Source organism: Mauremys mutica, chromosome 10, assembly GCF_020497125.1.
Source record: "Mauremys mutica isolate MM-2020 ecotype Southern chromosome 10, ASM2049712v1, whole genome shotgun sequence".
Lineage (NCBI taxonomy): Eukaryota > Metazoa > Chordata > Testudines > Geoemydidae > Mauremys > Mauremys mutica.
In genome coordinates, this window is record NC_059081.1 from 27,653,869 (window position 1) to 27,679,707 (window position 25,839).

The 25,839-nt window shown below is 40.3% G+C and overlaps 1 protein-coding gene across 4 annotated transcripts in view; it reads left to right on the top strand.

The window, feature by feature from the left end:
- Window positions 1-25,839, top strand: part of FMNL2 (formin like 2) — a 265,339-nt gene that overhangs the window by 124,326 nt on the left and 115,174 nt on the right. For all 4 annotated transcript variants that reach the window (XM_045032311.1, XM_045032313.1, XM_045032310.1 and 1 more), the window contains exon 2: window positions 18,342-18,425. In XM_045032311.1, coding sequence (XP_044888246.1) covers window positions 18,342-18,425 — 84 coding nt within the window. The remainder of the gene's footprint in view (window positions 1-18,341; window positions 18,426-25,839) is intronic.

Sequence of the window (25,839 nt, forward strand, 5' to 3'; positions counted from 1 at the left end):
GCTCCTGGCAATGATTGAGAAGGGGTGCAATGTAGTGAGCACATGAAGGAGGACATTTGACTTGCCTGCAGTAAGTGCTTATGAAATAGCATGTCCCTAGGGAATAGTTTTGTGTATTTTACTACAGGATCTGGCTTTTAAGATAGAGTACAAATTGATTGCAGACATATATTGGGCCTGCTCCTGCTCCCACTGAATCAATTGACTTGTAGTTACTGCTCCAGTTTATTATATAGATTAGACTTACACCTTCTTCGCCTGTGAATTGATAGTTCTTAGTTTCTCATGAACCAAGATTTTAACAATCCTGTGTGCATGCACAGACTGCAGATGTTTCTCTGCAGCCTCTGCCATGCTTACTTTTTTTAAGACTGATAAACAAAAAAATCTATTCACACAATATTATTCCACAGACAGTGAATTGACTCCTGTTTTCATCAAGTAGTAGTGAGCAATGGTACAGAAATGGAGCGTGGTGGGTAATCGTCTGATCTTGTAGTTATTCGTGAAGTTTCTTTCCAGCAGTGGTTAATGTATCTACCAAACCCTTAAGCATTTGTAATAATGATCAAATTTCAGATGCATCTGTTTTGTACCAATGTGTGTCAGCAAATTATCCTAAAAGATGTATAAATGTCTGGAATGAGCAGGGAAATTCTACAATAAACAGTGTGTCAAACAATGCAGGACTGTGTCAAAAATAAAAAAAAAATCTCTAATGCTACTCTGTTGCCATTTCTCACTCTCATACAACCTACTCAGAACAATACTGTCTTCTTTGCAAACTGCCCACAGTTTGTGTTCTAAACCATTTCACATAGCAAGCTCTATTTGCATCCTTAATGTTTTGATTCTGCCTGCCTTAAGAAATCTTCCTATTTTTATGATCATGGACAGGGGAGAGGGGTCAGTGGCTGCAATTCAGTTTGGGGGTTTGGGATGAAGCCATCAGAAATTCCAGTTTTAATTCTTGGACCTTCTTGAATGAATTACAAAGCTGACACTGTTGGGTTTTCATCCCTGATCCTGGTTTCTAATGAGGAAAACCATCCTCAGTGAACATCTGGTGAAGAGACTATCCTTCTGTAGGAGGAAGTACACTGAATTTATGATCTTTCTTGCTGCTAAAGTGTAAACTGGAGACTAGCTAGAGGGATGTTTTGCATTACAGTGTTTTGGGATCATGGTGCATAAGGGCTGGTCTGCGCCACAGGCCAAGGAAACATCTTGCACTTGCAGAGAGCTGGGACTGCTGTTGCTTTCAGTGCTAATGCAATTTTGTGAAAGAACAGTGGGTGTAAACCATTGGCTAAAAGGTGTTGAGATCATGAGGACTAATCAAAACTCTCTGTGCTGATTGAGCCACAAACACTTTGGTCTACATCTTTGATTTCTTGGGATACTTTACTTCTCTTTCTCAGATGTTCCCTAAAACGCCTTTAATTTTGGATTATGTGGTTTGCCTTATTGGGAGAGAGTTCATTTGAATGACTTAATAAAGCTGTGAGGTTTGCTTGGAGTGATTATTTAGAATGGGTGATTCAGCTACTGAATTGAAAATGAAATTGGGCTTTGAAGCTTTTTTTTAAGCAGTGAATTAGTGAAGCTTCAGCATTTCTAAAATCTGAAATGTATTAGGCTGAGTCTTAACTTTTGAATGGAATAAACAGCTATGTGGTAGGAATAATCATCCACCACCAAAATGTTCAAGACATTCCACAGATGAAACTTTGGAAAACAAATGTCAGAGGGATCTTCACTTCCCAGCAGCAGCAAACTTAATATACTTTTGCTTACTGCTCTTCATGTAATAAGAGGGAGAACCTAAGAGCAGTGTTACTAGTCAGTGGTATAAACTGCTGTTGCCAGGGCCAGAGCTATGCAGTTTGGGCACCGTGTTCAAGTTGTGGCCCTGCTCCCCATTGACAATAATGGCAAAACTCTAGTTGGCTTCAGTCACATGATCATCTGTGGTGATTGAACCTTATGCAAAGATAAATCTACCTGTATAGATCCATTTGCAGGATTGGGGCCAATAAGCAGTAACTTCTCTTCGAAAAACAAAGTTGAAGAGAGAGATTTCTGTTCTGAAACAGCAATGCAAATTTGCAGAGGATATTTCTCTCTGACTATATCCAACCTGAAAAAACTGAAGTTATAGTCTCTACACCAGGGGTCGGCAACCTTTCAGAAGTGCTGTGCCAAGTCTTCATTTATTCACTCTAATTTAAGGTTTCATGTGCCAGTAATACATGTTAACGTTTTTAGAAGGTCTCTTTTTATAAGTCTATAATATATAACTAAACTATTGTTGTATGTAAAGTAAATAAGGTATTTAAAATGTTTAAGAAGCTTCTTTTAAGATTAAAATAAAATGCAGCACCCCCCAGGACCCGAGCAGTGTGAGTGCCACTGAAAATCAGCTCGCGTGCCGCCTTCGGCACGTGTGCCATAGGTTGCCTACCCCTGCTCTAGACTGTTATCACCGCATAATAGATAGCAACCCTACAGACAAATCCTGTGAAGTGAGGCAGCCATTAAAGTTAAAAGGAGGTTCCAGTATGCAGCACCACTATAGATGTGGTTTATAGTTACAATTTTTGCATTTACTAAATAGAAGGCAGTTTTAGACAAACACTTTGTAACCAATAATGCGCCTTCTGTTTAGCTAGTGCTACGCAATCAAGGTAAAATCCCAGCCAAAATACAAAAATGTGGAAATCTATTATGTATTATCTTTTTCACATCTCTCGTGATGTATTTCTTTTTCTGTTGAATTGGTAACAGTTTTTTTGTGTGCATCAAACAGCATTCTAAGAGATTCTAGACATGAGTATTTAGAAGCGTAAGGTCAGATTTTCAAAATAGCTCAGTTGCCAATTTAGACACCACAATTAGTACCTAGCTTTTCAAAAGAACTCACTTTAAAATATTATTCTTCCGTTGGGAAATGCCTCTCCTGAGTGAGTGGTGGTCTAGTGATCTGAATACAGGACTGGGAACTAGAAACACCTGGATTCTGTATCCTACCTCTCCCACTCACTCCCGTGGTTTTGGCCATATTTCTTAATCTCTGCTTCAGAGTCTTCACCTGTAAAATGCTGAAAACAAAACTTACCCTCCCTGTGGGTGTTGTGAGGATTAATGTTTGTAAAGAGCTTTGAAGTTAAATGCTGAGTATTTTTATAAATATATTTTGGGTTCCACTCCCCAATGCCAGTGTCCTGCTGCTGAGGCATTTCAGGCACTAGCCCAACTCAATGCACCTTTAGCTCTGCCCCCTTCAATGCAGGGATTTAAAATTCAAGTGGTTTTGAAAGCTGAGAAGAAATATTATATTTTATTCACAGAGCTGTAGTCATTCTTGCTGGCACCATTGTGTACACTTAGAACCATAGAAATGTAGGGCTGGAAGGGAACTCAAGAAATCACCATGTCCAGCCCCATGTGCCGAAGCAGAACCAAATAAAATTAGACCATCTCTGGCAAGTATTTTTTCAACCTGTTCTTAAAATCCTCCAGTGGTGGGAATTCCACAACCTCCCTTGGAGCGTATTCTAGAGCTTAACTATCCTTATAGTTAGAAAGTTTTTCTTAATATCTAACTTAAATGTCCCTTACTGCAGATTAAGCCCTGTTACTTCTTACCCTTCAGTGAACATGGAGAACAATTCATCCCTGTCCTCTTTATAACAGCCCGTAACATATCTGAAGACTGTTTATTAGGTTCCAACCCCCCAGTCTTCTTTTCTCAAAATTAAGCACACCCAGTTTTTTCATAGGTCTTTCCTCATAGGTCAGATGTTTTAAACCTAAGGTGTTTTCTAAATCACAGGTGCTTGTACTTTTACCTCTTTGAAAAAACAAACATGGAGGGATAGGAGGCACACAGCTGTGATGCTACTGATTTCTGTTAGAGTCTCCAAGGAACATCTGTGGTAATATTTGTTTCTCAGCAATGAAAACAGTTGTTAATTTGTCTCTCAATCACTTGGTCCTGTTGTGTTTGTGAGAACCCAGATCTCTAACTGCATCCTCATTGTCACTTCTTTTCAGAGACAGTTGTGTAAATTATTTTGAAGCATCATGAGAAAATTAAATAAAGGAGAAATACAAAGCTGCCTTCTAGCTTGCTGGACAATGAAGCAGTCATTTAATTTATGTGGAAACTGCAAGCTATACTAATGAGCTTATCCACATGCAATTGGAATGAGGAGCTGGTGGTGGACCACAGTGCAGCAGCTTGTCACTCTACTTCATATCATCACTCTTTCCTTTGTATCACGGGTGTTCTGCTAAACTCAAGCTAAAAGGCCTTCGACCTTTGTATGAGTATATTTCATATTTCAGCCTCAGGCTTTGACCTAGTGTATAAAGTATCTTCTGAAAACTAAAGACTCAGTTGTCAACAAGTCATTGAATGTAAAAGAGGGTTTGATTATGCTGTTTGTAATCCTTTCCTTACAGAAAATCAGAGCATGGGTAAGAGGGAAGAGAATTCATACACTGATAGCATTAGTTTTAGACCAGTTTAAAAACAAAAAGGATTAGGACAATATGTACATTAATTTCAGGCTATTATGAATGCTACATAAAGTTAACAAACTTAGAATTCCTACAGTTGCCTCTAGGTTTTCTAAATAAACACACTGGGTCAGGGATTGAAAAGTCAAGTAGTACAGAAAGTTAAGTTAAATTTAATTCCTTGCAAGAATATCTGGGGTTACTTTAGTAGACAGATGTTGATGCTAACTATTGTTGTACAGGCTTTTTCCTTGTCTCCTTACCCCAGTAAATGAGAGCTGTTTTACATAGAAATTATCACAGTAGGGGACAGTAATGTGAATGGAATAAAGAGGCTTTCACATCTAGGTCACCGGCTCAACTCAGTGCACTCCAGAGGTGACCAAATGCTATTGCCATCTGGTGGCTTGTATGAAGTGAGTTTGGGATTCTCAATGTAATTCTCAACACAGAAAGAGAGAGAGAGAGAGAGAGTTCCACACCCGAAAAAGCCAACTATATTTGGCACTGACTGACGTGTTTGATAGAAATCTCAGAAAAGATTACTCTCTCCTCTTCACGTGTGGTTCCCCCAGAGTAGGCTGAGGCACATGTGGTGGGATTGTGACAGAGTTTCACTGCCATTACCTCTTTAGTTGACAGAGGACTGCAGTCTCTGGGGCTATCAGCCTCAGGGAGGAGGGTAAAAACAATATTAAAAAGTGATCATGTTACAAAATTATATCACATGTAGGCAGGTACCTTGCTGTCAGAGAGAGAGAGATACCTGCTACTATTGGGGGGAAATCAGAGAGGGAATATTGACAATGCAGTAATTACTGCAAGAGTGACCTGAGCTGCCTCTTCATATCAGCTGTGAATGTGCATCACAACAAAGAGTTCACACTGTGGAGAAGGGAATTTTGGCTTCTTTCTCAGTTCACAATATTCAAGCTTATTGACTCTTCATTTTCCATCATTCAGTTACATCAGTCCATGTCACACGTGAAAAGGATGCTCACTGGTCTTGGAGTGACCCCCATTGTTTGCACAGTTCTGGCATGTGGCTGTTGTGCTGGAAAGAATATGATCAGGATGCTTTCCTGTGCACAGGCTCTTTATAAATATTTGGAGTCTTAGTTTTGTGGGAGTTAAAAATCACACAACCAACCACCAACAAAAAACAATAGGTTTATCAACCTTCCATGTTAGAAAACACCTGACTGAAATGTCGGTCTGCAATTCAGGGCTCAGTCTCACACCCATTGAAGTCAAATGGATGTTTGCCATTAATTTCAGTCAAAGCAGTATTCAATCTTGAATAGCTGTCATGTTGGCTGCATTTTGGCAATGGGTGAAATAGTTGATATATTTATTTATTTTCCACAGTGCTTTGTGGTCATTTAGAATGAAGAGTGCTCTACAAATGTTAAATCTTGTAAAAGACTGGGGGTCAGTTGTTCCCTCACAGTTTATATTAAACATCAGTGGGAGCTATGCAGGTGCATGACAGGAGGGAGAAAAGTCTCTTGGGAATCTGCACTGCAGTACCCTTAAAGAGCAGTTATATAATTGGCTGGGAGTGGCAGATGTCACAGTTGCAGATAAAACATTTAATAGGGGATTGACTGGTTCAGGGAGCTGGTAAAGGGATACAAGAGCCTTTCCCACTAGGTCACCAGTTCAAGTGCAGACCAGATCAGGAGTGACTGAAAGTTAATACAAGCTACAAGTAGCCTACATGTATAGAGCTCACTTTAGTTCCTAGAGGACTGGTGTTACATCACAAAGCCACTGCCTCAACTGGCATCATCAAGGCACTCTCATAAATGAAGCCAAGGACTGAATAGATGGGAGGCTGAACTGGTTGCTCAGACCTTAAAGGAGGTCCCTCTGGATTAGGATTGGAGCAGTGAATGGAAGCATGAACTGCAGCTGGCCAGGCCTCACCTGTTCTGTGAATAGAGGATATCAGTCTCTAGTGTTGTAAATCTGCCCCTTTTCATACACACTAAATTCACTGATAAAAGGAAAGTTTAAAGGAACATTTACAAATAAAAATCCATATACTTGAACAAGGTTGAAGTCAGTATACACATAGTGTGTACACACAACTGCTCACACATACTGCTTTCCATACTGCATTTGTTATTTTTGCAATTTGCTGCCTTTGAACTCATTAGCACTACAAAAGTGATTTTTCCTTCCTTCTTGTCAACTGTTGAGAATAGCCCACTTCTGCCTTAATTGAATTGGTTCGTTAGCACTGACCCCCTACTTGGTAAGGCAACTCCCATCTTTTCATATGCTGTGTATTTATACCTCCCTACTGTATTTTCCACTACATGCATCTGATGAAGTGGGTTTTAGCCCATGAAAGCTTATGTTTAAATAAATTTGTTAGTCTCTAAGGTGCCACAAGGACTCTTCGTTGTTTTTGCTGATACAGACTAACATGGCTACCACTCTGAAATCTGTTTTGAATGTATTCCAGGGTTCAAGTTCATTTGAATTGGGACATTGTTCATATTTCTGTGGAAGAAAAGAGTGATGACTGTGTGTATTTGAAAAGTGACTGGGTATGAATTTGTATGTTGTGCCATCATAAAACTCTTGCAGTGTATGGTGCTATCATAAGACAGAGTGACAGCCATTCTGGAGTTCAATCTTCCAGTCCTTAGCACAACTATCACTGAATGCAATTGGAGTTTGCCTGAATAAGGACTACTGGACCAAGGTCCTGGATTTAGGTAATTTGATCCAGGATAAATTTGGGATCATGAGGGCTAGGAAGGATCTCAGCCAAATGTTGCCCCAGGGTGATGATAAATCAGGGGTAGGCAACCTATGGCACGGGTGCCAAAGGCAGCACGCGAACTGATTTTCAGTGGCACTCACACTGCCCGGGTCCTGGCCACCAGTCCGGGGGGCTCTGCATTTTAATTTAATTTTAAATGAAGCTTCTTAAACATTTTAAAAGCCTTATTTACTTTACATACAACAATAGTTTAGTTATATATTATAGACTTATAGAAAGAGACCTTCTAAAAAGGTTAAAATGTATTACTGGCATGCAAAACCTTAAATTAAAGTGAATAAATGAAGACTTGGCACACCACTTCTGAAAGGTTGCCGACCCCTCTGATAAATCATAATGGATAATCTTTGTTTTCCTGATGCATGTGTATCTGGAGCATGGCAGTTTCTCCTGTACCCTTGTACCTGCTATGGGAAATGGATTAATCCTGGGGATTTACAATACCATCTCTAATATTTTAGGGGTAACTATTAAAGATGGCCTAGCAATGCATTAGGACCTTTCAGGAGAAGTAATTGATTAATACCTCTCTATCGTATTTGCTGGTTAGATATTAATATAATTCCTGGAAAAGATATGGGATTATGTGATTTATTAAAGAAGGTTTCTTTCAAAATGATAAAACTTAATGACTAATGAGAGCAGTAGTTTATTGCACTTCAGAAAAGATACTTATATTTTTAGTTAGATATTTTTTCATTACTGTGTTTATTTGGTTTTAAATTTTTGTTGAGACTTTTCATTTTTATGAAAAACAGGGACTAATAGCTGAGATAACCCTAGTGCAGGCATGTTTTTGCAAGCTTCCTTTGTACAGCTTTGCTGCTGATACAGCTCAATTTTAAACTTCACATATGCTGCTCAAGTCCTGGAGCCTCCCTTAAGCAAGACTAAAAAATGCTACTGAACGGTGTGGAAGTTCTATGATATTAACTAGAATGAATCCATCCAACTGCTTTTAATTTGTTACCATGTCTCCTTGGTGCTTTAACCCACTGTGATACTTCACCTCAATGGCAGTAAGTCAGTGATTATCTGAATTTTTACAGACCCAGCATTCAGGAGAGTTTAGAGTTTTACCAGTCCTGGCCCCCTTTTCTTTCATTGAAACATAAAAGTGATTCCTTACGTGCTGATAGCAAGAGGGAACCTTTCTGTGAAATTCTCCTCCATGCAGGGAGACAGTCTGACATCTTAGGTGTGAAAGCTGGCAGGTCTACAGCAACACCAATTTGTTTAGGAAGGAAGTGAGATTCAGAAAATTATCCTTTTTGCACATTTTCTCTGCATAATACTGAACCTGTGCTTATATATCACACTAATATGTTTGTGCAGTTTTATGTTTAAGAGGCTTCAGTCTAATACACTTTTAAAACAATGATTTTCTTTGTCCAGGGGACACACAAGCAAACCACCAAATCTGTCAAAAAGTAAAAGACTTCTTATTGTGAGGCCATTATTAATGGACACTGGAACTGATTAGACTGTCAACTATGTATATAGTGTATACTATATATTTAGTATAGTCATACATATGTTTGACTATCTATTTTGCTAAACAAATAGACTTAATATAATCTAAATAGTGAGATATGCTAGGCAAAAATCTGCTCTTAGATTCCCCTGGAAGAGCCCCACTACAACAGTCTGCTCTCCCTTTGGGAATGTCATACATGTAGGAAGAACAAAATTATCAGAATTGAAATCTGTGTGGATCTGAGACGAGGATTTTGCTCATGATGTAAACCCCACATGTTTGTTAATGTTGTGTTCCTCTGATGTACTGCTGCCAACAGATTTCCTAGATGAAGAGATGGCTAAATAATGAAACTAATGTGCACTAAAACATTGGGCCATATTATCCCATAACTTTTTAAAGCAGAATTCCCCATAGAAATCAATGAGAAACTCTCCCTAAAAATAGTTGGTACAATGTGATCCTTCCTTGTATTCCCAGATACAGAAGTGCTAAATCCTGCCCTATCTAAAATTGCATAGGTTGAAGATATGGCAGAATTTAGCCCACCTATGGCTTGGAAACTTAACATCCAAAGTCTCTTGGTAAAAAGTTTGCAGTCAGTTTTCAAGATATTTTTAAACTGCAATCTGAGCAACTGATAGCACAATATATTATGATGTTATATGATACACAATAGAACTCCTTAACTACTTATATCAGCTCGATCCCTTTTAACTGGTGAATTTATTACTATTTAATATTGATGTCATGTTGGCTATATTGTTTATAATGGAAAATGGGAGTGAAAATTTAAATGTCTGATTAAACAGTCAATGAGGATCTAGGTGATGATGTAGTTTGCATATATCATAACTTGAATAGGGATTTATTTTTACCAAGTTTAAAGAGACACTGTCAAAGCCCAAAACTGACCCATCATTTTTTACCTGTATAATTCCACGCTGTTCATACACACATGCTTTTGCTAAAGAATGGCAGGTATCTAGCAATGAGAATTATCCTACCAGACTAAATCAGAGGCATATTGTGTCTTAATTTTTTTCAGTAGAACTTCCCATTAATGGAAAGATATCACACTCAGCATGCATGTGAGAAGAAGAGGAAATAATGGTGAGGAAACAGATTTCAATTTCAGGTTTCCAAAGAATTTTTCTAAACAACAGTTTGTAAAATCAGATGTTTGGAATGTTGAAAAATACCTTGGCAGGGACCTTCATGTTAGCACTGAATGCAGTTGGGCTGAGGAGGCTGCCTTTGGGATGCAGAAAATTCAGGTTCAAGGCTGAATCAGCACTAGAATTCAGATGGAGTTGTGCTGAAATCTTTGGAGCTGTTCTTGAGACATTTCAGTCCCATAAGTGGAAATGGAAAATAGGCTCTTTAGGGATCCAACCCTGAACTAAAATGGTAGGGTTGGGCTTAGATACCCCTCTCCTCTAAAAGGGCTTTGGGGTTGTGACCGTCTTCTAGCGTGAACTGTGAGTGATTTACACTTGTAACTGAATTTCTATGAAAACTCTTGGAGGACAAAAGGATGTAAAAAGCTGAATCAGTTCAGTCAGTCTACAGATAAACTTTATTTTGTTTTAAACTGGAGAACTAAATGAATCCCCTTGTGTGACCTCATGTTACAGAAGAGTTTGGTCCTTAGCAATGAAGCTCTGTTTACATTAGTTTTGGTGAGCTTTACTCTTTCTGAGTGGGTGGACTTTAAAATGCTGAGATTAGATGGCTACTCTAGTATTTTGGCCTTCTTCCAGATGCTTATAGCCTTCCCGGAGAAGGATAACACAGCTTTGTAGAAAACAGAAAGTGTTGACATCCAGAACACATTGAGTGGGTGTAGTAAGTTCAGCCAGCTGGGGTCATGTCCCCCTGGCCTGCCATCCAGGCTTAGCTAGTTTAGGAGTGCAGGGAATAGATGTGAAGAGAAAGCACAGCAGAGTCCAGTGCACACAGTTGAAGGATACACCCCTAGAGCCTGTTTCCTAGAAATCTGCAGACAACATTTAGGTGTGCTCTGTTGCTGGAAAATAGCTTGTTTTTTGTTCTTAAATGTAGTTATTTCCTGTTGCCTCTCAGTGGTTCATGTTGTATTAATTTTAACATACTGTTTTGCTCTTGAAGGAGTGAGAAAAAGCAATTCCTGTTTTGCAGCAGCTTTTTTTGTAGGTCAGGAAAGGAACTGGACACTAATGTGGATCACAACATGACTGAAGGAAGGTCACTTTTATATCCTTGTGCACATCACAAAATTAGCCTTTGTCACTTGCCACAGCTGCTAACAATGCCTTGGTAAAGAACAAAGAATGAACATCTCAGCCTGGCCTTGAACCACGATTCTGAAAACAAGGACCACAAGGCTTTACTAGCCCAGGCTGCCATCTGGTCTTTTATGCAATGCAATAAAGTAATCCCTTTGAATGCAGCCACAAGATTGTGGAACAATGAAAGGTATTCAGGAAGTGTGTTTATTGTTATTGTGTTCTCGGTTCAGGGATATATTGTGGATAGCTCTGCGCCTTTGCAGGAGGATCAGAAGCAAAGAGAGAACAAGAAATACTCCCTCTGTCTTGCACAGATGCACAAGGGACAGTCAGTCCGTCTGTCTCAGCAGTTATGTTGAACTCATCATTGTAGCATCTGAACATCTGAGCTCAGTCTTGGTCCTAGCACTGCAAGCTTGCAGGGACAGAGGTGGTGTAGCTCCAGCAGCCCTAGGAACAACAGTCTAGCATGACAAAAGTGGCAAGTTGGGGTGGGACCATGGATACCAGCCAGCAGAGGAGATCAAGTGCAAGCGGAGCACATGTAATGTCCTTTCAAGGGGCGACATTGACTCTGATCATGGCTGGTAGGGACATTGTGACCTGGGCAGGCAAAATGCCTCTGGAGCCTGCTGTTCAGCATACAGTGCCCTGGGTTCTGGTGTGAAAGCTGGAATAGAGCCACACGGATACAAAGCTGAAACAAAGCTAGTCAGGCACTGGATCCTTTTGTTCCTTTTGAATGTTGCTTGTTTTACCACTGTCATGTTGAAACATGAAACCATTGTGGAATAGTCAAGTGAAAGCTGTACTGTATGAAATATACTTGACTGGAATGAGACTAAATCACGACAACTCTTGGTATGCAGTGCTGTTACCAAATCATCTGGACTCACGTTGCAGTGACAATTTGGATATAATTGAGGTTAGTTTCATAGGCTAAATAATGCATATTTCTATGATGTGCTATTGGTTCTATTTTTAACTCTTCAACAGTTCCATACTCAGTAGATTTCCTAACATTTGCCCTCAGTTTTCCATCTGCTGATTTAATTAAGTTAAGTTCTGGTTTTTATACTGTGAATCTAGAGTAAACGAAATAGAAACCTTACCTACATTATTTGGCACTTAGCAGTAGACATGAATAATTTTGGAATTTATGGGGAAAAAGAGAAGTTATGTGTTTTGGGAGCCAAAATATGATTGGCAAGCAAGACCTTGAAGTCAGCTCTATGCAGTATGGGATCCAGTTGCAGCTATTTGTAAGTGTAATGTTCCAGAGTTCTGTTTGTAGGTGTATTTGGGGAATCAGAAATCTCATCCACCATCTCAAGGTATAGGGTATACAGATTTCACATTTCTTTTTCAGATGTGCAGAAAAAAATATTGTGGTTTGCCTTTTTATTGATTCTAAAAACACTTTTGAATATATATGACTTGAAAATATGATCTTAGAGAAAGGATAACTTTATACTGCCATGAACCTTTTGGAGAAAAAGAATGGAGAAAGCACGCACTGATCCTTCACAGGAGCAGACACTCAATTAATGGTATTCAGTTTTACAGTTTCAGTCAGTGAGCGAGTACCTCTAATCTCCCTTGATGAATAAGAAAATGCATAGTAAAGCGGAATGATCAAGTACAGTCAGATGAGCTGATGATATATCATTCCAAAGGCAATCCAAGTACTTTGACTATAAAGCAGGCCTGTGCTCTCTTCTGCATAGCAGCAGGTGATTTCCAGGAAGCTTTTTATTTCATGACACTCTGTAAAGGCAAGATATCATCATGTTGATAGATGAAAGTAAAAAACAGCTGCTGTTAGATACTATCAGGACCTGATTCTCCATTGCAATGCTGCCTGTGTAGTAACTTACAGCTGCGCAAAAGGAGTGTAAAGTAAGTGTAAAACACCACCAGTCTGATTTAGTAGTATTGCATACCCACTTTGGGCTGGTGTTAATGGTTACACACAGTGTAGGATGGGGGAAAATCAGACCCAGGGACTGTATCGCCATCTTGTGAAATGATTGTATGAGAGGAGGTGACTGTAACAGAGAAGGCAAGCACACTGGTGTTAAGAGTCAGATGTAGTTTAGATTTTACCATGAATAGGATAGTTATTGATGCAATAATGATGAGATCATAGATTTTAATTTGGGGATAAAGATGGAAAGTGAAATAAGACTGAGCTGAAAAGTAATGTTGATGTTTGTGAAATTCATGGTCATTAGAGAAAGAGGAAATGACCAGGAGACTTGTGACTCATTCCACTTAACCATAAGGAACAGAAAAAGGGCCCGAAATACCGACTCTTCATTCAAGTTAATTATTAATAAAGTCACAATTACTGCAAGTTATAGGGCCGTACCAATCCAACTTACTATCCTTCTTTGCTGTAATTTACTGATTTAGTACATAAAAAATGCACAATGGATATAGGGCATTTGGATTTCATGAAGAGATTTCCTTTATAAGTGTATTGGGTGGCACTATATCAATTGAATTGCTGCCAATTAGATAAAAATGCTATAACGTATTAGAAATTGGTTGTCTAACAGGAAATTGGGATCAGTTATTTATGGAAAGACTTCCAAGTGCAGAACAGAACAGGGTGCTGCAGAGGGCAGCATTTGGATGACTATTACTTAATACATTCATTAACAATCTAGAGAGAGGGATAAATCAATCAAGGTCAAAATTTGCTGATGACACTTAACTCAAAGAAAGAGCAGGAGAGCAGAACCAAACTTCAGAGGAAGCAGGAAAAATGAGTTTAGTTCTCTGTAGTAAGATTTGATTTAAAGGCTTGTCTTCACGTACAGCGCTTTATCGGTGTAGCACTTCAGTGAAGATGCTCATACGCTGGGAGGAGAGCTTTTCCCGTCGGTGTAGGTAATCTAGCTCCCTGAGAGGCGGTGGCTGTGTCGAAGGGAGAAGCTCTCCCGCTGACATAGCGCTGTCTCCGCCAGGGGCGGCTCTATGTATTTTGCCTCCCCAAGCATGGCAGTCAGGTGGCTTTTGGTGGCGCGCCTGCGGGAGGTCAGCTGGTAACGTGGATTCAGCGGCTTGCCTGTGGGAGGTCCGCCGGTCCTGCTTCTTCGGCGTACCTGCCGCTGAATTGCCGCCAAAGCTGTGGGACCGACGGACCTCCCACAGGCATGCTGCTGAAGGCTCCCTGTCTACCGCCCTCACGGCAGGCGCCCCCTGCGGCTTGCTACCCCAGGCATGCACTTGGTGCGCTGGTGCCTGGAGCCGCCCCTGGTCTCCACATGAGGTTAAGTCGGGATAGTGATGTCACTAAAGGGGGTGGATTTTTCACTCCCCTGAGCAACATAGTTATACCAGACTAGGTCTGTAGTGTAGACCTGTCATAACAAATGGAGTCCCCAAACATAGGGGGAAAGAGTAAGATAGAAACCTGGGAAAGGGTTATCTGAAAAGCAGTGAGTCTGAGATTATCTGGAATAGGAGTTGGTAACAGTCTCCATTAAAGCAGTGCAATTTGAGGCATTTGTGAAGACAATGCTATTTTCATGGTGATTCACATATAAAGCAGAAGAGATAATGGTAAAGAACTTGCCTTTAAATAGTGTCTGTGTCAAGGTAGAAAGGTGTCACACTAGCTCCAAAGCATGCCTTGCCCTGCCTGTCATAACGGTAGCTACAGCTGTGGTGCAGGCTAATTAAGGGGAAAGTTGTCTTTCCTTTTCCAGTTGGCTAAGAAGCTGGAACTGTCTCTGGCAGTTGGGACCCATGGTTGTGAGCAGCTTGTTTTTGTTTGGAATCCTTTGTTTATGAATCAATAAGAGAAAGCCGATGGAAAGGAATTGAAACTGCTGCTGGTGTGCGTGTTATTCAGCTTCCCTCACTCGTGGTTCTGCCCACCAGCTGACAGCGACTTTCATGCAAACAGATCTCAAAACTGCTTAAAACCTTTTTACCAAATGAGATGTACTAATCATATACTGCTGCTTAAGCAATTTGCTAGTCAGCCTCACCTCACTTTCATCTGAAGAAGGTGGGGAAGATTTGGTCCTGATTGTAGAGAAGGACTCGAGGAATCACTTTACCTTCTAGTGTGGTGTAGTAATGTCTAGAGTGAAAAGTAGTAAGTGTTTGAAAACACACAGTAACAACACCCAGCAGTTTATGACACAGGGTGAAGAATGCCATGTCCAACTGAAATTACAAGGGGATTGGAACTGGGCAGAATGTCAGTACCACATAGGAATTTGGCCAAGATACCAGGGTTGACATTCCTATAAATACCAAAAGGGAGAGGGGATCTTTAATGGCAACTCACTAAAAGACAGCATCTCAACTCCGCTCCCCATGCCATGGCATTACCATGATTGAGTTCCCACTCAGTGGCAAAAGTGTCGAATTGCCAGCGCAACTTCCTGTAGTGCCTGGGTTTTCCAGGCAGGTTTCCTATCCAAGTAGCAGTCTGGCCTGAAGAGCTCATTAGAGCTAATCAGATCACAGCCTGACGTGGTATGGTTGCACGTAGTAGTGATGCTTTGCCTAACTCTGCAGCTGTATGTAGCCTTGAAATGTAATTTGGATTTAGAAAGGTTATTTAAAAATAACTTAGAGAAAATATCAAGAAGGACAATAAAATATGTGGATGGGAGGATAAGATATATGAGAAAAGAGTAGAATCATGGGGAGATATCATCAAGGTAACAGTATGAAGGAAGATAAGTGTCCTACCATCTGATAAGGAGCAATGGCCACAGGTTAAGGGAAGAAAAGGGTTTGCTACAGCAGAACACTGTAATGGACTCTCAAGAGAGGGAGGGAGGCTCTCTCAGCCAATATGGGACTAGGTAAGTCATTTGTGAGACTGATAGTAAGTAAATTTACAAAATACAGAATGTCTGGTTGGATGAACCAAGCAGACTTTTCTTTCACTCTTATCATTGGTTCTATCTAGATCACATGAAGGGTAAAACAGAACCAGGGGTGTCTGTCAGGTACACAGGACATTTCCAGTAATCAGAGAAACTTCCAATCTCATTTAACTTGAATGGAAAAGTTAAGGGAATTAGTCACTCTTTCTGCATGTGCTTCACTGCTTTTAGCAAAGGTGCTGGTTGACTCTCAGAATCCAGGGTTGCAGAGGAGTTTGATAAAGTCTTACTGGTACTGGGGAAGACAAGAAGTAGGAGCCTTACACCTCAAGTATAACAGATTGCTAAACTGGAAACCTAGTAAGCAGGGTAACTGTAGATTGTGCTGTTTGGTAGACTGGAAGAGGTAGTTACAGAACAGTAATGCTAGCAAAGTTACACTATTTCAGTACAGTGAATCAGATACTGTAATTACTGTAAAAAGGGCAAGTCATGCAATTGGCTATGAAAACATAAGTGGAAAAAGTCTTTATAATGATGCAGAAGGTAATGTTATGTTAGTGTGATGTGGTAGGCAAGAAGGAATCAGCACTGATCTATATAAGTTGTGAAAGCAGCTTTCCTTTGACAGGAATGTAATGATGAGACAGGCAGAAAGGACCTAAGAAATCTGTGTCAGATATTGATTCACAGACCATCGCAAGTTAAGCTCTCTTGTCTAGCGGTCCTCTCTAAATACATCAGCATGAGGTATTAATATTTTGAATGTAACCCTTACAGTTGTTAATTGAGTGCCAGCTGTGTGCGCTGGGTGCTGTCCAATCATACAGACTACACAATGCTTGTTCTAAGGGGATCGCAGTCTGAATTCCTTGGGTTAGGCTTGGTGCATGGAAATGAAGGCTAAATGCCCGCTTTTCTTAAGCAGTTTAGCTGTGGATCATTGAGCCCATTTAGATGTAAGTACAATTGTTAGATTATGCTCAAGGTTACATCCTTTAGAAATATTGCTTCCCAACATATTACATTTCAACTCCAATTTAAGAGATTGCTGAAGTTGCACTCCAGCTTGTATTCATATGTGGCTATTAAAGACACACTGTGCCATTAGTCCGTAGCCTGCCATTGCTAGGGCTCATTTAAATTTTCAGCATATAGCTTGCCATATAGGATTCAGGAAATTGCACCTGGCAGTCTCAGCTGCTTTGGCAGATACTTTTCCTTGTGTGCAGAGGTACAGCAACTTACACAATCCTGGCTTCTGAACTCTGCCCTCAGTTATGCTCTCCATCTACAGTGACATCAGTGGGGCTTCACAGGCGTAACTAAGGGCAGAATGTGGCCTCTGGAGGGTGTTTTGAGGAATCTGAAGGATAGGTTTGTTTCAGTATAATGGGAGGTTTGATATAGTCATAAATTGTGAAACTGTACAGCTCACAGGCTGAATGTTTTGTTACCTGTTTGCCAGCATATTGTCTTACTGCTTCACTGCTGGATTATTTAAAGCCCTTTGGTGCTGGTGTCTATTGCAGTCCCTGTGCTGATGGAGAATACTGAGTAAATGTACTTAGTAACTGTACCTCTGTGAATCAACCTCAACCAATACCTAACAAATAGATATCAAAGGACTTTTTTTTTTTACCATCAAAGGAGGTGATGATGATAGATTGGTCTACCCTTCCCCTTTTCCATACATTCTTCATCTTTATTGAAGGTTGTCAGCCATGATTTCTAGTTCATTATATTTTCTTTATGTGAATGGTGCCATATTACTATGGACAGTGCTCATATCTCCAGGATGCAAATTATCTAGTTAAGGTTGAATGCAGAGACATTTTAAAACCCAAATATTGTCCTGCTGTTCAAATAAAATACCGTTTCATTATCATTTCAATTGCATTTCAAGATCTTTTTTAAAAACAAGCCTTTTGAAATCTCCCAATATGGGGATAAACTGTGCCTTCCCCTTTGCCAGCCTGCTGGGTTGGGGAGATGGTGCAAGGTGCATGTGTGCTGGGTGTGGGGCAGGAATAATCTGTTTCCACTGGGAAGGCTAGTGCTTTCTGTACTGGTAACATGGCCTTGTGCAATCCTGCACTCCAGGATAGCTGGGCTGGGAGAACAAGATCCCATCTGTGTGATGCTTCTTCCAACACCTGGAAGTATTATGCCTTTGAAAGACACAATGCCTTTAAGAAGCAGTGCTCCAGCAGCGTACCATCTCCTCCTGTCTCTTCAGTCAAAGCTCCATGGCTGAGGTTTAAAGGGCCTTGTGGAATGTGATTAACTGTGCCATAAGGAATTCAAATAATACTGTTAAACCACCACAATCATGTTGGCTTGGTTTGCTCATGTCTGACTTTTCTCAGTGCTAAGCCTGTTGCAGTCTCTCACATTTGTTTTCTCTTTCTCCACAGAATGCAATGAACTTGCCACCCGACAAAGCCAGGTTACTTCGGCAGTATGACAATGAGAAGAAATGGGAGTTGATCTGTGATCAGGTAAAGGGGAGCCATGAGGGTTTTTAGCATTGCAGTCATTAAGGGCTTAGTAAGGGGGAGACTGTCAAGGACAACTTTTTCTGTGGCTTTTCATTTCTTTGGCTTTATACTCCATTGTTCGTAGCATCCCTTAGAAGCTATCCAAAAATACTTCTTTCCCATCTATTAAATAATATTTCTTTCCCATCTGATCTTACTCTGTTCTATTTGATATTTCCCTCTGTGTTGTATGACATTAACATTAATGTGGCATAGATTTAAGGAGGGTGACCTTTCTTCACCCTTAGGCCGCTGGTTTGAATTTGACCTAGATTAGTGATGCCCCAAATTATTACTGTCTCTTGGTCTATGTAAAATGAGGGGGGTTCATTTCTTCTTGTAGAGCTTCACAAAACCACTATCACACCTCAGCAAAGCATGAATGCTCATGGAGCTGAACTATTCCTTTATTTCCAGTTGAACGACTTCAGCTTAAACAGCACCATATGCCAAGAAGTGTTTGTGCACTAGCTTCACTGTTTTGTCAGCACAGCCCTGAGAATAGTGCATGATCGTTAACATGTTGGCTCTGCAACAACAAAGGAACAGAAAACAAAATATTTAAAGAACAAAGAAGAGAAAAATGGCAGGCCATAGATTTCGGAGCTAACACCTACATCAGATTGTAATTTACACAGTCATTGCTGATAACACAAATCCTGATTCTGTTCAGCCTGGGGTGAAAGAGTAAGATGTACTGTAAAGATGTAACCATAGAGAAAAAGTTAGGATGTAGGCACCCAGAATGAGAATTCAGGAGAATCTCTGATCATGTTGATGGATCATGGACAGGATAGTAAAAAGCTCTGTGGGACATCTCTCATACATCCTCCAGAGGGGTAGAATCTGTTATGAAGTCAGATTATCTTGAAGTAAATTGCAATACAGAGCCACCTCCTTGTGTTACTTGAATATTCTATACAAAACATTTAAAGTGTTGTACTACTTAAAATTACTGCTTACTGAAACACTGCAGTAAATTGCTTAATCTACTGTAAGTAACTACTATTCTCAAGGATTATTGCTTAGAGCATGTACCGTCAAAGTTTAAATAATGAATTGTGAGATTTTTTCCGTGATTTTATGTGGTCATTTTGAACCTGTAGAAGACTGAGGAAGAAGGAAGTAGCCATATCACATGGCTTAGAGCTTGTCATGCATTTACAGTACACAGCTGCTGCCACTTCACATAAGTTTTGAAGTCTTCAGATAAAAAGATAACAGAGCTGAGACAGACAGGTGGTGACATACAACACAGGAAACATGAGGGAAAATCCCAGTAATTAACGGCACATTTTCATCACTCTGTTTAAAACACACTGAGTCAGATTCTCAGCCAAGATAGATCCTCTTTCCATTGATCTGATAGTGATGGCACAGAGAAGTCCTAATGAGCTGCTGCTGATTCTCTTAACGTGGGGAAATTGGAATAGAGTCAGAATAACTGGCTTTATGCAACCCCTTCCTGGGTGCATCCCTCATACGGGGCCTGCATTGAGGTACTAGAGGCATGTAACTGAAATGCTATTTGCCACAGCTCCCTAGCTGCCCTAATATCACCTTGGGAGTGATTACCAGTCAGTGTAAATTAGAACAGCCATGAGGCAGACGTCTGTAAAGAGAATGGTGCATGAAATATTTGTATCTGTCTACATAATTATGGCACCAGGCTAAAATACATTCTCCCATGAATAGGCTTTGTATGTAATCTATGTTTTCAATTTTAATTGAAGCAGAACATGAATTGCTGTTTTGTATTGACATCATTCATTACGCTGTGCCATTTTTCATCTTTTTAGTTAAAAAGAAAAAAGTAAATGAATTAACATAAATGCCTGGGAAATTAACAACTTTCATTCCATACCCATCCTGTGCTGGATTTGAAGTAATGCCCTGAAAGGGGAAGTCCCTAGATTAGAGCAGTGTTCTCAGACTATGTGGTTTATAAGTGGTTATGGCACATTTCCTGGTCATCTGCCTATGAAATATTTTGAGAAACACACAGTGGGAACAGGATGGAGAGAAGTGATGTCATAAAATGAACTTCTTCTTACAGATTTCAGAGTGATAGCCGTGTTAGTCTGTATCAGCAAAAACAACGAGGAGTCCTTGTGGCACCTTAGAGACTAACACATTTATTTGGGCATACGCTTTCGTCCAATTAAGTGGGTTTTAGCTAAATTTGTTAGTCTCTAAGGGGTCACAAGTACTCCTTGTTCTTTTTTCTTCTTACAGAGTGTCTCTGATTTATGAATAACATTGGAGAACTACTAGTTTCATTCTTATTTGAAGAGGCGGATTATCTCACATCTGCCTACGCTCGGTTTCTTATATCTTCCTTTTAGGCATCTGGTACTGGTCACTGCCAGAAACAGGATATCGGACCAGATGGATCTTGGTTCTGATAGCAATTTCTCTGTTCCTATATTATTATAAATCTTCTGAGTCATGTAGGCCCTTCTGCTGCCATGCTAAAAGAGTCTCCCCTGCTGCTAGTTCACTGAACAATGAGTAAAATTAAGAGTTACTAACATTGGTATCAGAATTCCTGGGCTCATAGGGCACGGGAGAATTGCTGACAAGATGCTTGTGATTCCTGAAGAGGTGGTGGGGTAAGAAGGTTTCCTGCTGCTGCATCATTTGCTCCGGCTAATTGTTTTGGAGAAGTGAGGTGTCAGTAGGCCACTCAATCTGGTTTTAAACCAGACAATCCTGCTTTTGTAATGTTTGTCTCCCAGCCAGTACTGAGACAAAACCAGACACGATTTTGTCTGGTATCACATGTTATAATGGATAGCACACTTCTCTGCCCCTGCCAGTGTGACCTCACATACACCGTTCATGCGATGGGAAAGTAGGGTGGCATGCTCTTCAAAATCCGGTGCCCCGGCCGGCATTATCTAGAATGCAAGGTCATGCTGGAAGGGGCATGGTCACGCTGACAGGGGAATGCCTATGCCATTCCTGGAAAGTACCTGAATGTCCAGTATTGCAGGAATGTGAAAGTGGCCACCTGAGTGAGGTGACATCATCCTTGGGAGATCTGGTTCTAATTGATGATTACAAGCCTAGAGAAAAGATAGGAGGATGTTCCTGTTTCTGGACCAGAACAGCACTGTCTAAGGCAGGAGAATGGTGAGAAAAGATTGACACGAGAAATAAAAAGCCACGGTTCCTACCTGCAAATGCTCTAACCTTGAAGATTCCTTATTGTGGACGGTAACCAGAAGGAAGCTGGGTATCAGGAATGGTCTGAGTTAAATAACGGAAGGTGATGAAGTTATTTGCATTTGGTAGGCTGCCCTAAGGCTTAGGAAATATTAGAGTTTTGCAATCCTATGGGAGAATCAGGGCTATAGGCCTTTTCAGGTTTCTGGGCAGAGAATATTGTGAAGGGGACACAAATGTGAGGATGGTGGGGAATGTGTTACAAAGCATTTTCATGCCCGCTGATGGCTAGGTGTTGCATGACATTGCAGTCTCAGAGAAGGCTCACTTCCCAGCCAGGGTGTATTCTGTATTTGAAGCTGTTGGTGGTATGTGGAGTAACAGAGAAAAAGGATAAGTAGGAGGCCTACAAGGACTGCAATGGTTGGTTGAAAATCACAGGACTGCCACCAAGATTGGCTATTTTGCTGAGTCATTACTAGAACTGTGTGTTGTTTTTGTAATGAAACCCAATATCAGGAAAGTATTTAACCAAAAGGCTCATGCTTTAAGTATTTGTTACCAACATGTTGCAGGTTCAAGGGAGATTCTCTGAGGTTCATCAACTTTTTGGAGCAAGATGGGGCCTTGATTGGAGTGAGCTGGTGCCTCATTTCCAGTGAGCTTGGCTCAGTATGTAGTTGTGGGTGCAGAGCATGGTAGCTTCACCTGAAATCAGGCCAAATTTGGTGCTTCGGCTAAGCTTCACTTTAAAATTTTGGGTTGATTGTAACTTGAAACTCAAAGTGAAACTCAGGAGATTCAAATCATTGGGGAGTAAAATCAGAAAATAGTTTTTACAAAGCCTGAAAAACCAAATCCCATTTCTCTCAGCTCTAAGGTGATACCTTGACTCTGTTGAAGACAATGGTAAAATACCCTTTAACTTCAGTGGGGCCAGGATTTCATCCCTGGTTATTACCACAGGGAAATGAGAACCATTTTGGCATGTTCCTTGACTGAAGTTCATGCCTCAAAGAGAGTTCACACTCAGAAGCTGATGTCTTCACAGTCTGCTGCACAAAAGTAAACAAATCAGAACCATTAAAATGCTCTAGGTGTTAAGATCTATAATCACAGAAGAACCTTGGAAGGATTTATTCCCCTTTATACTTGCATTGAACAAGCCTTACTTGTACTCTTGAAAATAAATAATCTACTTCATTTCTAAAACCAAAATTAATTATTAAGCCTTCTGTCCCGAGCTGAGGTTACTGATAAAAGATCTACAGTTCACACTCAATTATTTTCACCTTGACACTACTTTCTGGAACCCAGTCTTCCTTTTCACACCTCCTGCATCTTGGCTTCTGACCTCTGTACAATCACTTTTTTATGAATCTTTTAAAGGGAAATGATGTGAAACTATTCTTTCCATGAATCACGGCAGGTTTTGGAGATGGTGCATTATGGAATAGATAGAGAGCTTAACTGCAACATCAGCACAGATCAATGGCTCACATTTAAAGCCCTAAACATTAGAGACTAGACTACGAGTACCCAGTTATCCTTTGGTCACAGCCTGGGCATTGTTTTAAAGGAGAAATCAGTCATCACAAGTGGCAGAATTGTTCAGACAACGGATTAGTTTAAAGGGTATTTTCTGCATGTTGAGTTCAGCACTCAGATGGATTATTGAGTTCAAGTCTATTTTACTGATAAAGAAAAACTGAGAGGCAGTTTGATTGTGGTGAAGGCTGAGGGGGTTGAGAATGGATTGTGATTTCTCTTTGACGATACATTACTGATTATTTAAAATAAGTAGCTGATAAGCCCCAAACTGCTGTTTAGCTGTTTGATCAAGGAAGGGTAGTTGAAAAATGACTTCTTTTGCTGTGTATTACCATAGAGGGCCATTAACTCTTCAGCAGCGGTTGTCATGATTTCTTCACACCAAGCACTAGTATATTCAATGTCGCTTTTCTTGCAGATGCCCATTTTTAGACAGAGAAGCTCCTTTTATTGGAGACTTCACATTTACATTAAAACCAGATTATTACTATTTTCTTTTTGTACAATGGAATCATAAAGCTTTTCAAAGAAACCTGTTGTGATTAAAAGATGGGTTATTCTTAAGACACGGTCGTATAACATTGACCCAATAAGCAGTATTACATTATAAAGGTGTAAGATTTCATTTATCCGAGTCATTTTGACAAAATGAAATGGATTAAAGGTCATTCTGTAAACACCAGATATTGAGTAATGAGGTTAAGTGAAACATTGGTGGAGAAGTCAGATGCTTTCTATTCCACTGACATGATAGGAGGAAGTTAGCATTGTTAACTTGTTACAGAGCATCTGAAGAATTCACATAGATTGGCTAGGTCCCTAACAGAGGTGCTGGTGGCTTGATGGCTCAGCAGATTGGTAAAGATGGAAACACATCCTTCCACTCATATCACCTGCTGAAATCTGGCCTAGATCGTTAGTGATCAAAAGTTGTTACCATCTGACACAGGTTGATGCTGTCATTTCATTTCCCAGTGGACACACAGAAGAAAATACTATCAGCCTGGCTGCTCATCTTAATAGAGAGACCAACGACTGAACAGAGCTGACCCCTCATTCAGATTAGAATGAGGTACATTGGTGGTGAAACTGTGCAGTGTCCTTACTGCACATGTCATCTAGTACAGAGGACATCAGTAGCTAGGGTAGCCAGGCGAACACCTATCATTGGCACTAAATCCATGTTCAAAATGAAAGAGAAACTCTGTGGCTGGCAAGACTTTGGTTTAAAATGTCACTGAAACCAACCAGGTAAGCAACCATGGTTTGTCAAATCATATCAGACCCCAAATAACTGTTTTACAAGGTGCAGGGCTCTGAAACTGTCAATGTTTCTGGGTTCTGATCTCTTTGTACTCTGTGTACTTATTTAACTTACATTAATACTAAGGGTGATACAAGTGAACAAGGGAGGACGTAGGCAGAAGATGTACTGAATATTTTAGGAGGCAAAAGGATATTGGAAGTGACATGGCTTCCTGATTTTAGATTAAGTCTGTTTTCCAGATTCAGGTGAATAAGAAAAGCATCAAGTTCTACTTAGGACCCTATTGATAGGGAAAATATAGAATTCTGACATTTCCTTTTGCTACCAATATAGGTCTTACATTTTTAACTATGAGGCATAAATAACTGTTTCCAAGTATTATGAGAGCACCCAAAACCATAGTTAAGGAAACTCTGGGAATGGTTTTATGCTTATGGGAATTGTTGGTGACTTAAGTTCAGATTCTCACAGGGCTGTGAGTCAGTTAGTGCTGAATGGTTCATCTGCCATACTAGGATTCCCTGCAGCAACCATGCCAGGATATTGTACCAACATAGTAGCTTGAAAAACACTAGATTGAGTCAGTTTCAGAGGAACTTTGTCCAGCTGGTATGTGTCATACTGTGATCACTCCCAGGTAAATGAAATCAATTCACTGTAATGTTTTGTTCAGGCAACATTCAAATCCCCAATTAAAAATTACCCAACAGTTCTTCACTGACAGCAGATTTACCCGTCGTTTTTTTTAAAAATCACTGCCATTATTTTCCAGATTTTGCCTGTCTGTATTTCTGTTGCCTTTGTTGCTGTATATAAAGTAGAGCAATCTTGTCACCAAGGGACCAGGCACTAGTTCCCTCTCCCTCTTCCTACCAGCCTGTCTTAACTGGATTGAACCAAGTACTTTTCAAGGAGTTTCTTCAGACACTATGATAATGGGGAACCAGCACTGTCCACACCTGATGAGAAGTTGTAGATCTGGGTGACATCAGCACATTGATAGCACTGTAGCCCATAGCATTTGGAGGGCCCGCTCCAATGGTTTGACATATAGTATATGAAAAAATAGAAGTGATGGATTTAGGCCTGAAAGACTCTATGGGGGACAAGGTGCAGCTGCCCATCATGCGATCTGGGATCTATTTGAGAAGAATGAGTGCAGCTAATTCCATCTACCCAGGCAAGGTCCTGAGCTGGGTCAACAGCCCAAGAGATAGGATAGCCCAAGGTGTCATGATCTGCTGGTAAATCTAATAGTTGCTGTTGAAGTAGGCTGGCCAATATTTCCTTGGTAATATTGTTGAGGAAAGGGATTTTAGAGAGACACTAGTGTTGGCAAGGCAGTCAGCGCTGAGTGAATGTTTATTGAACACACACACACACACACAC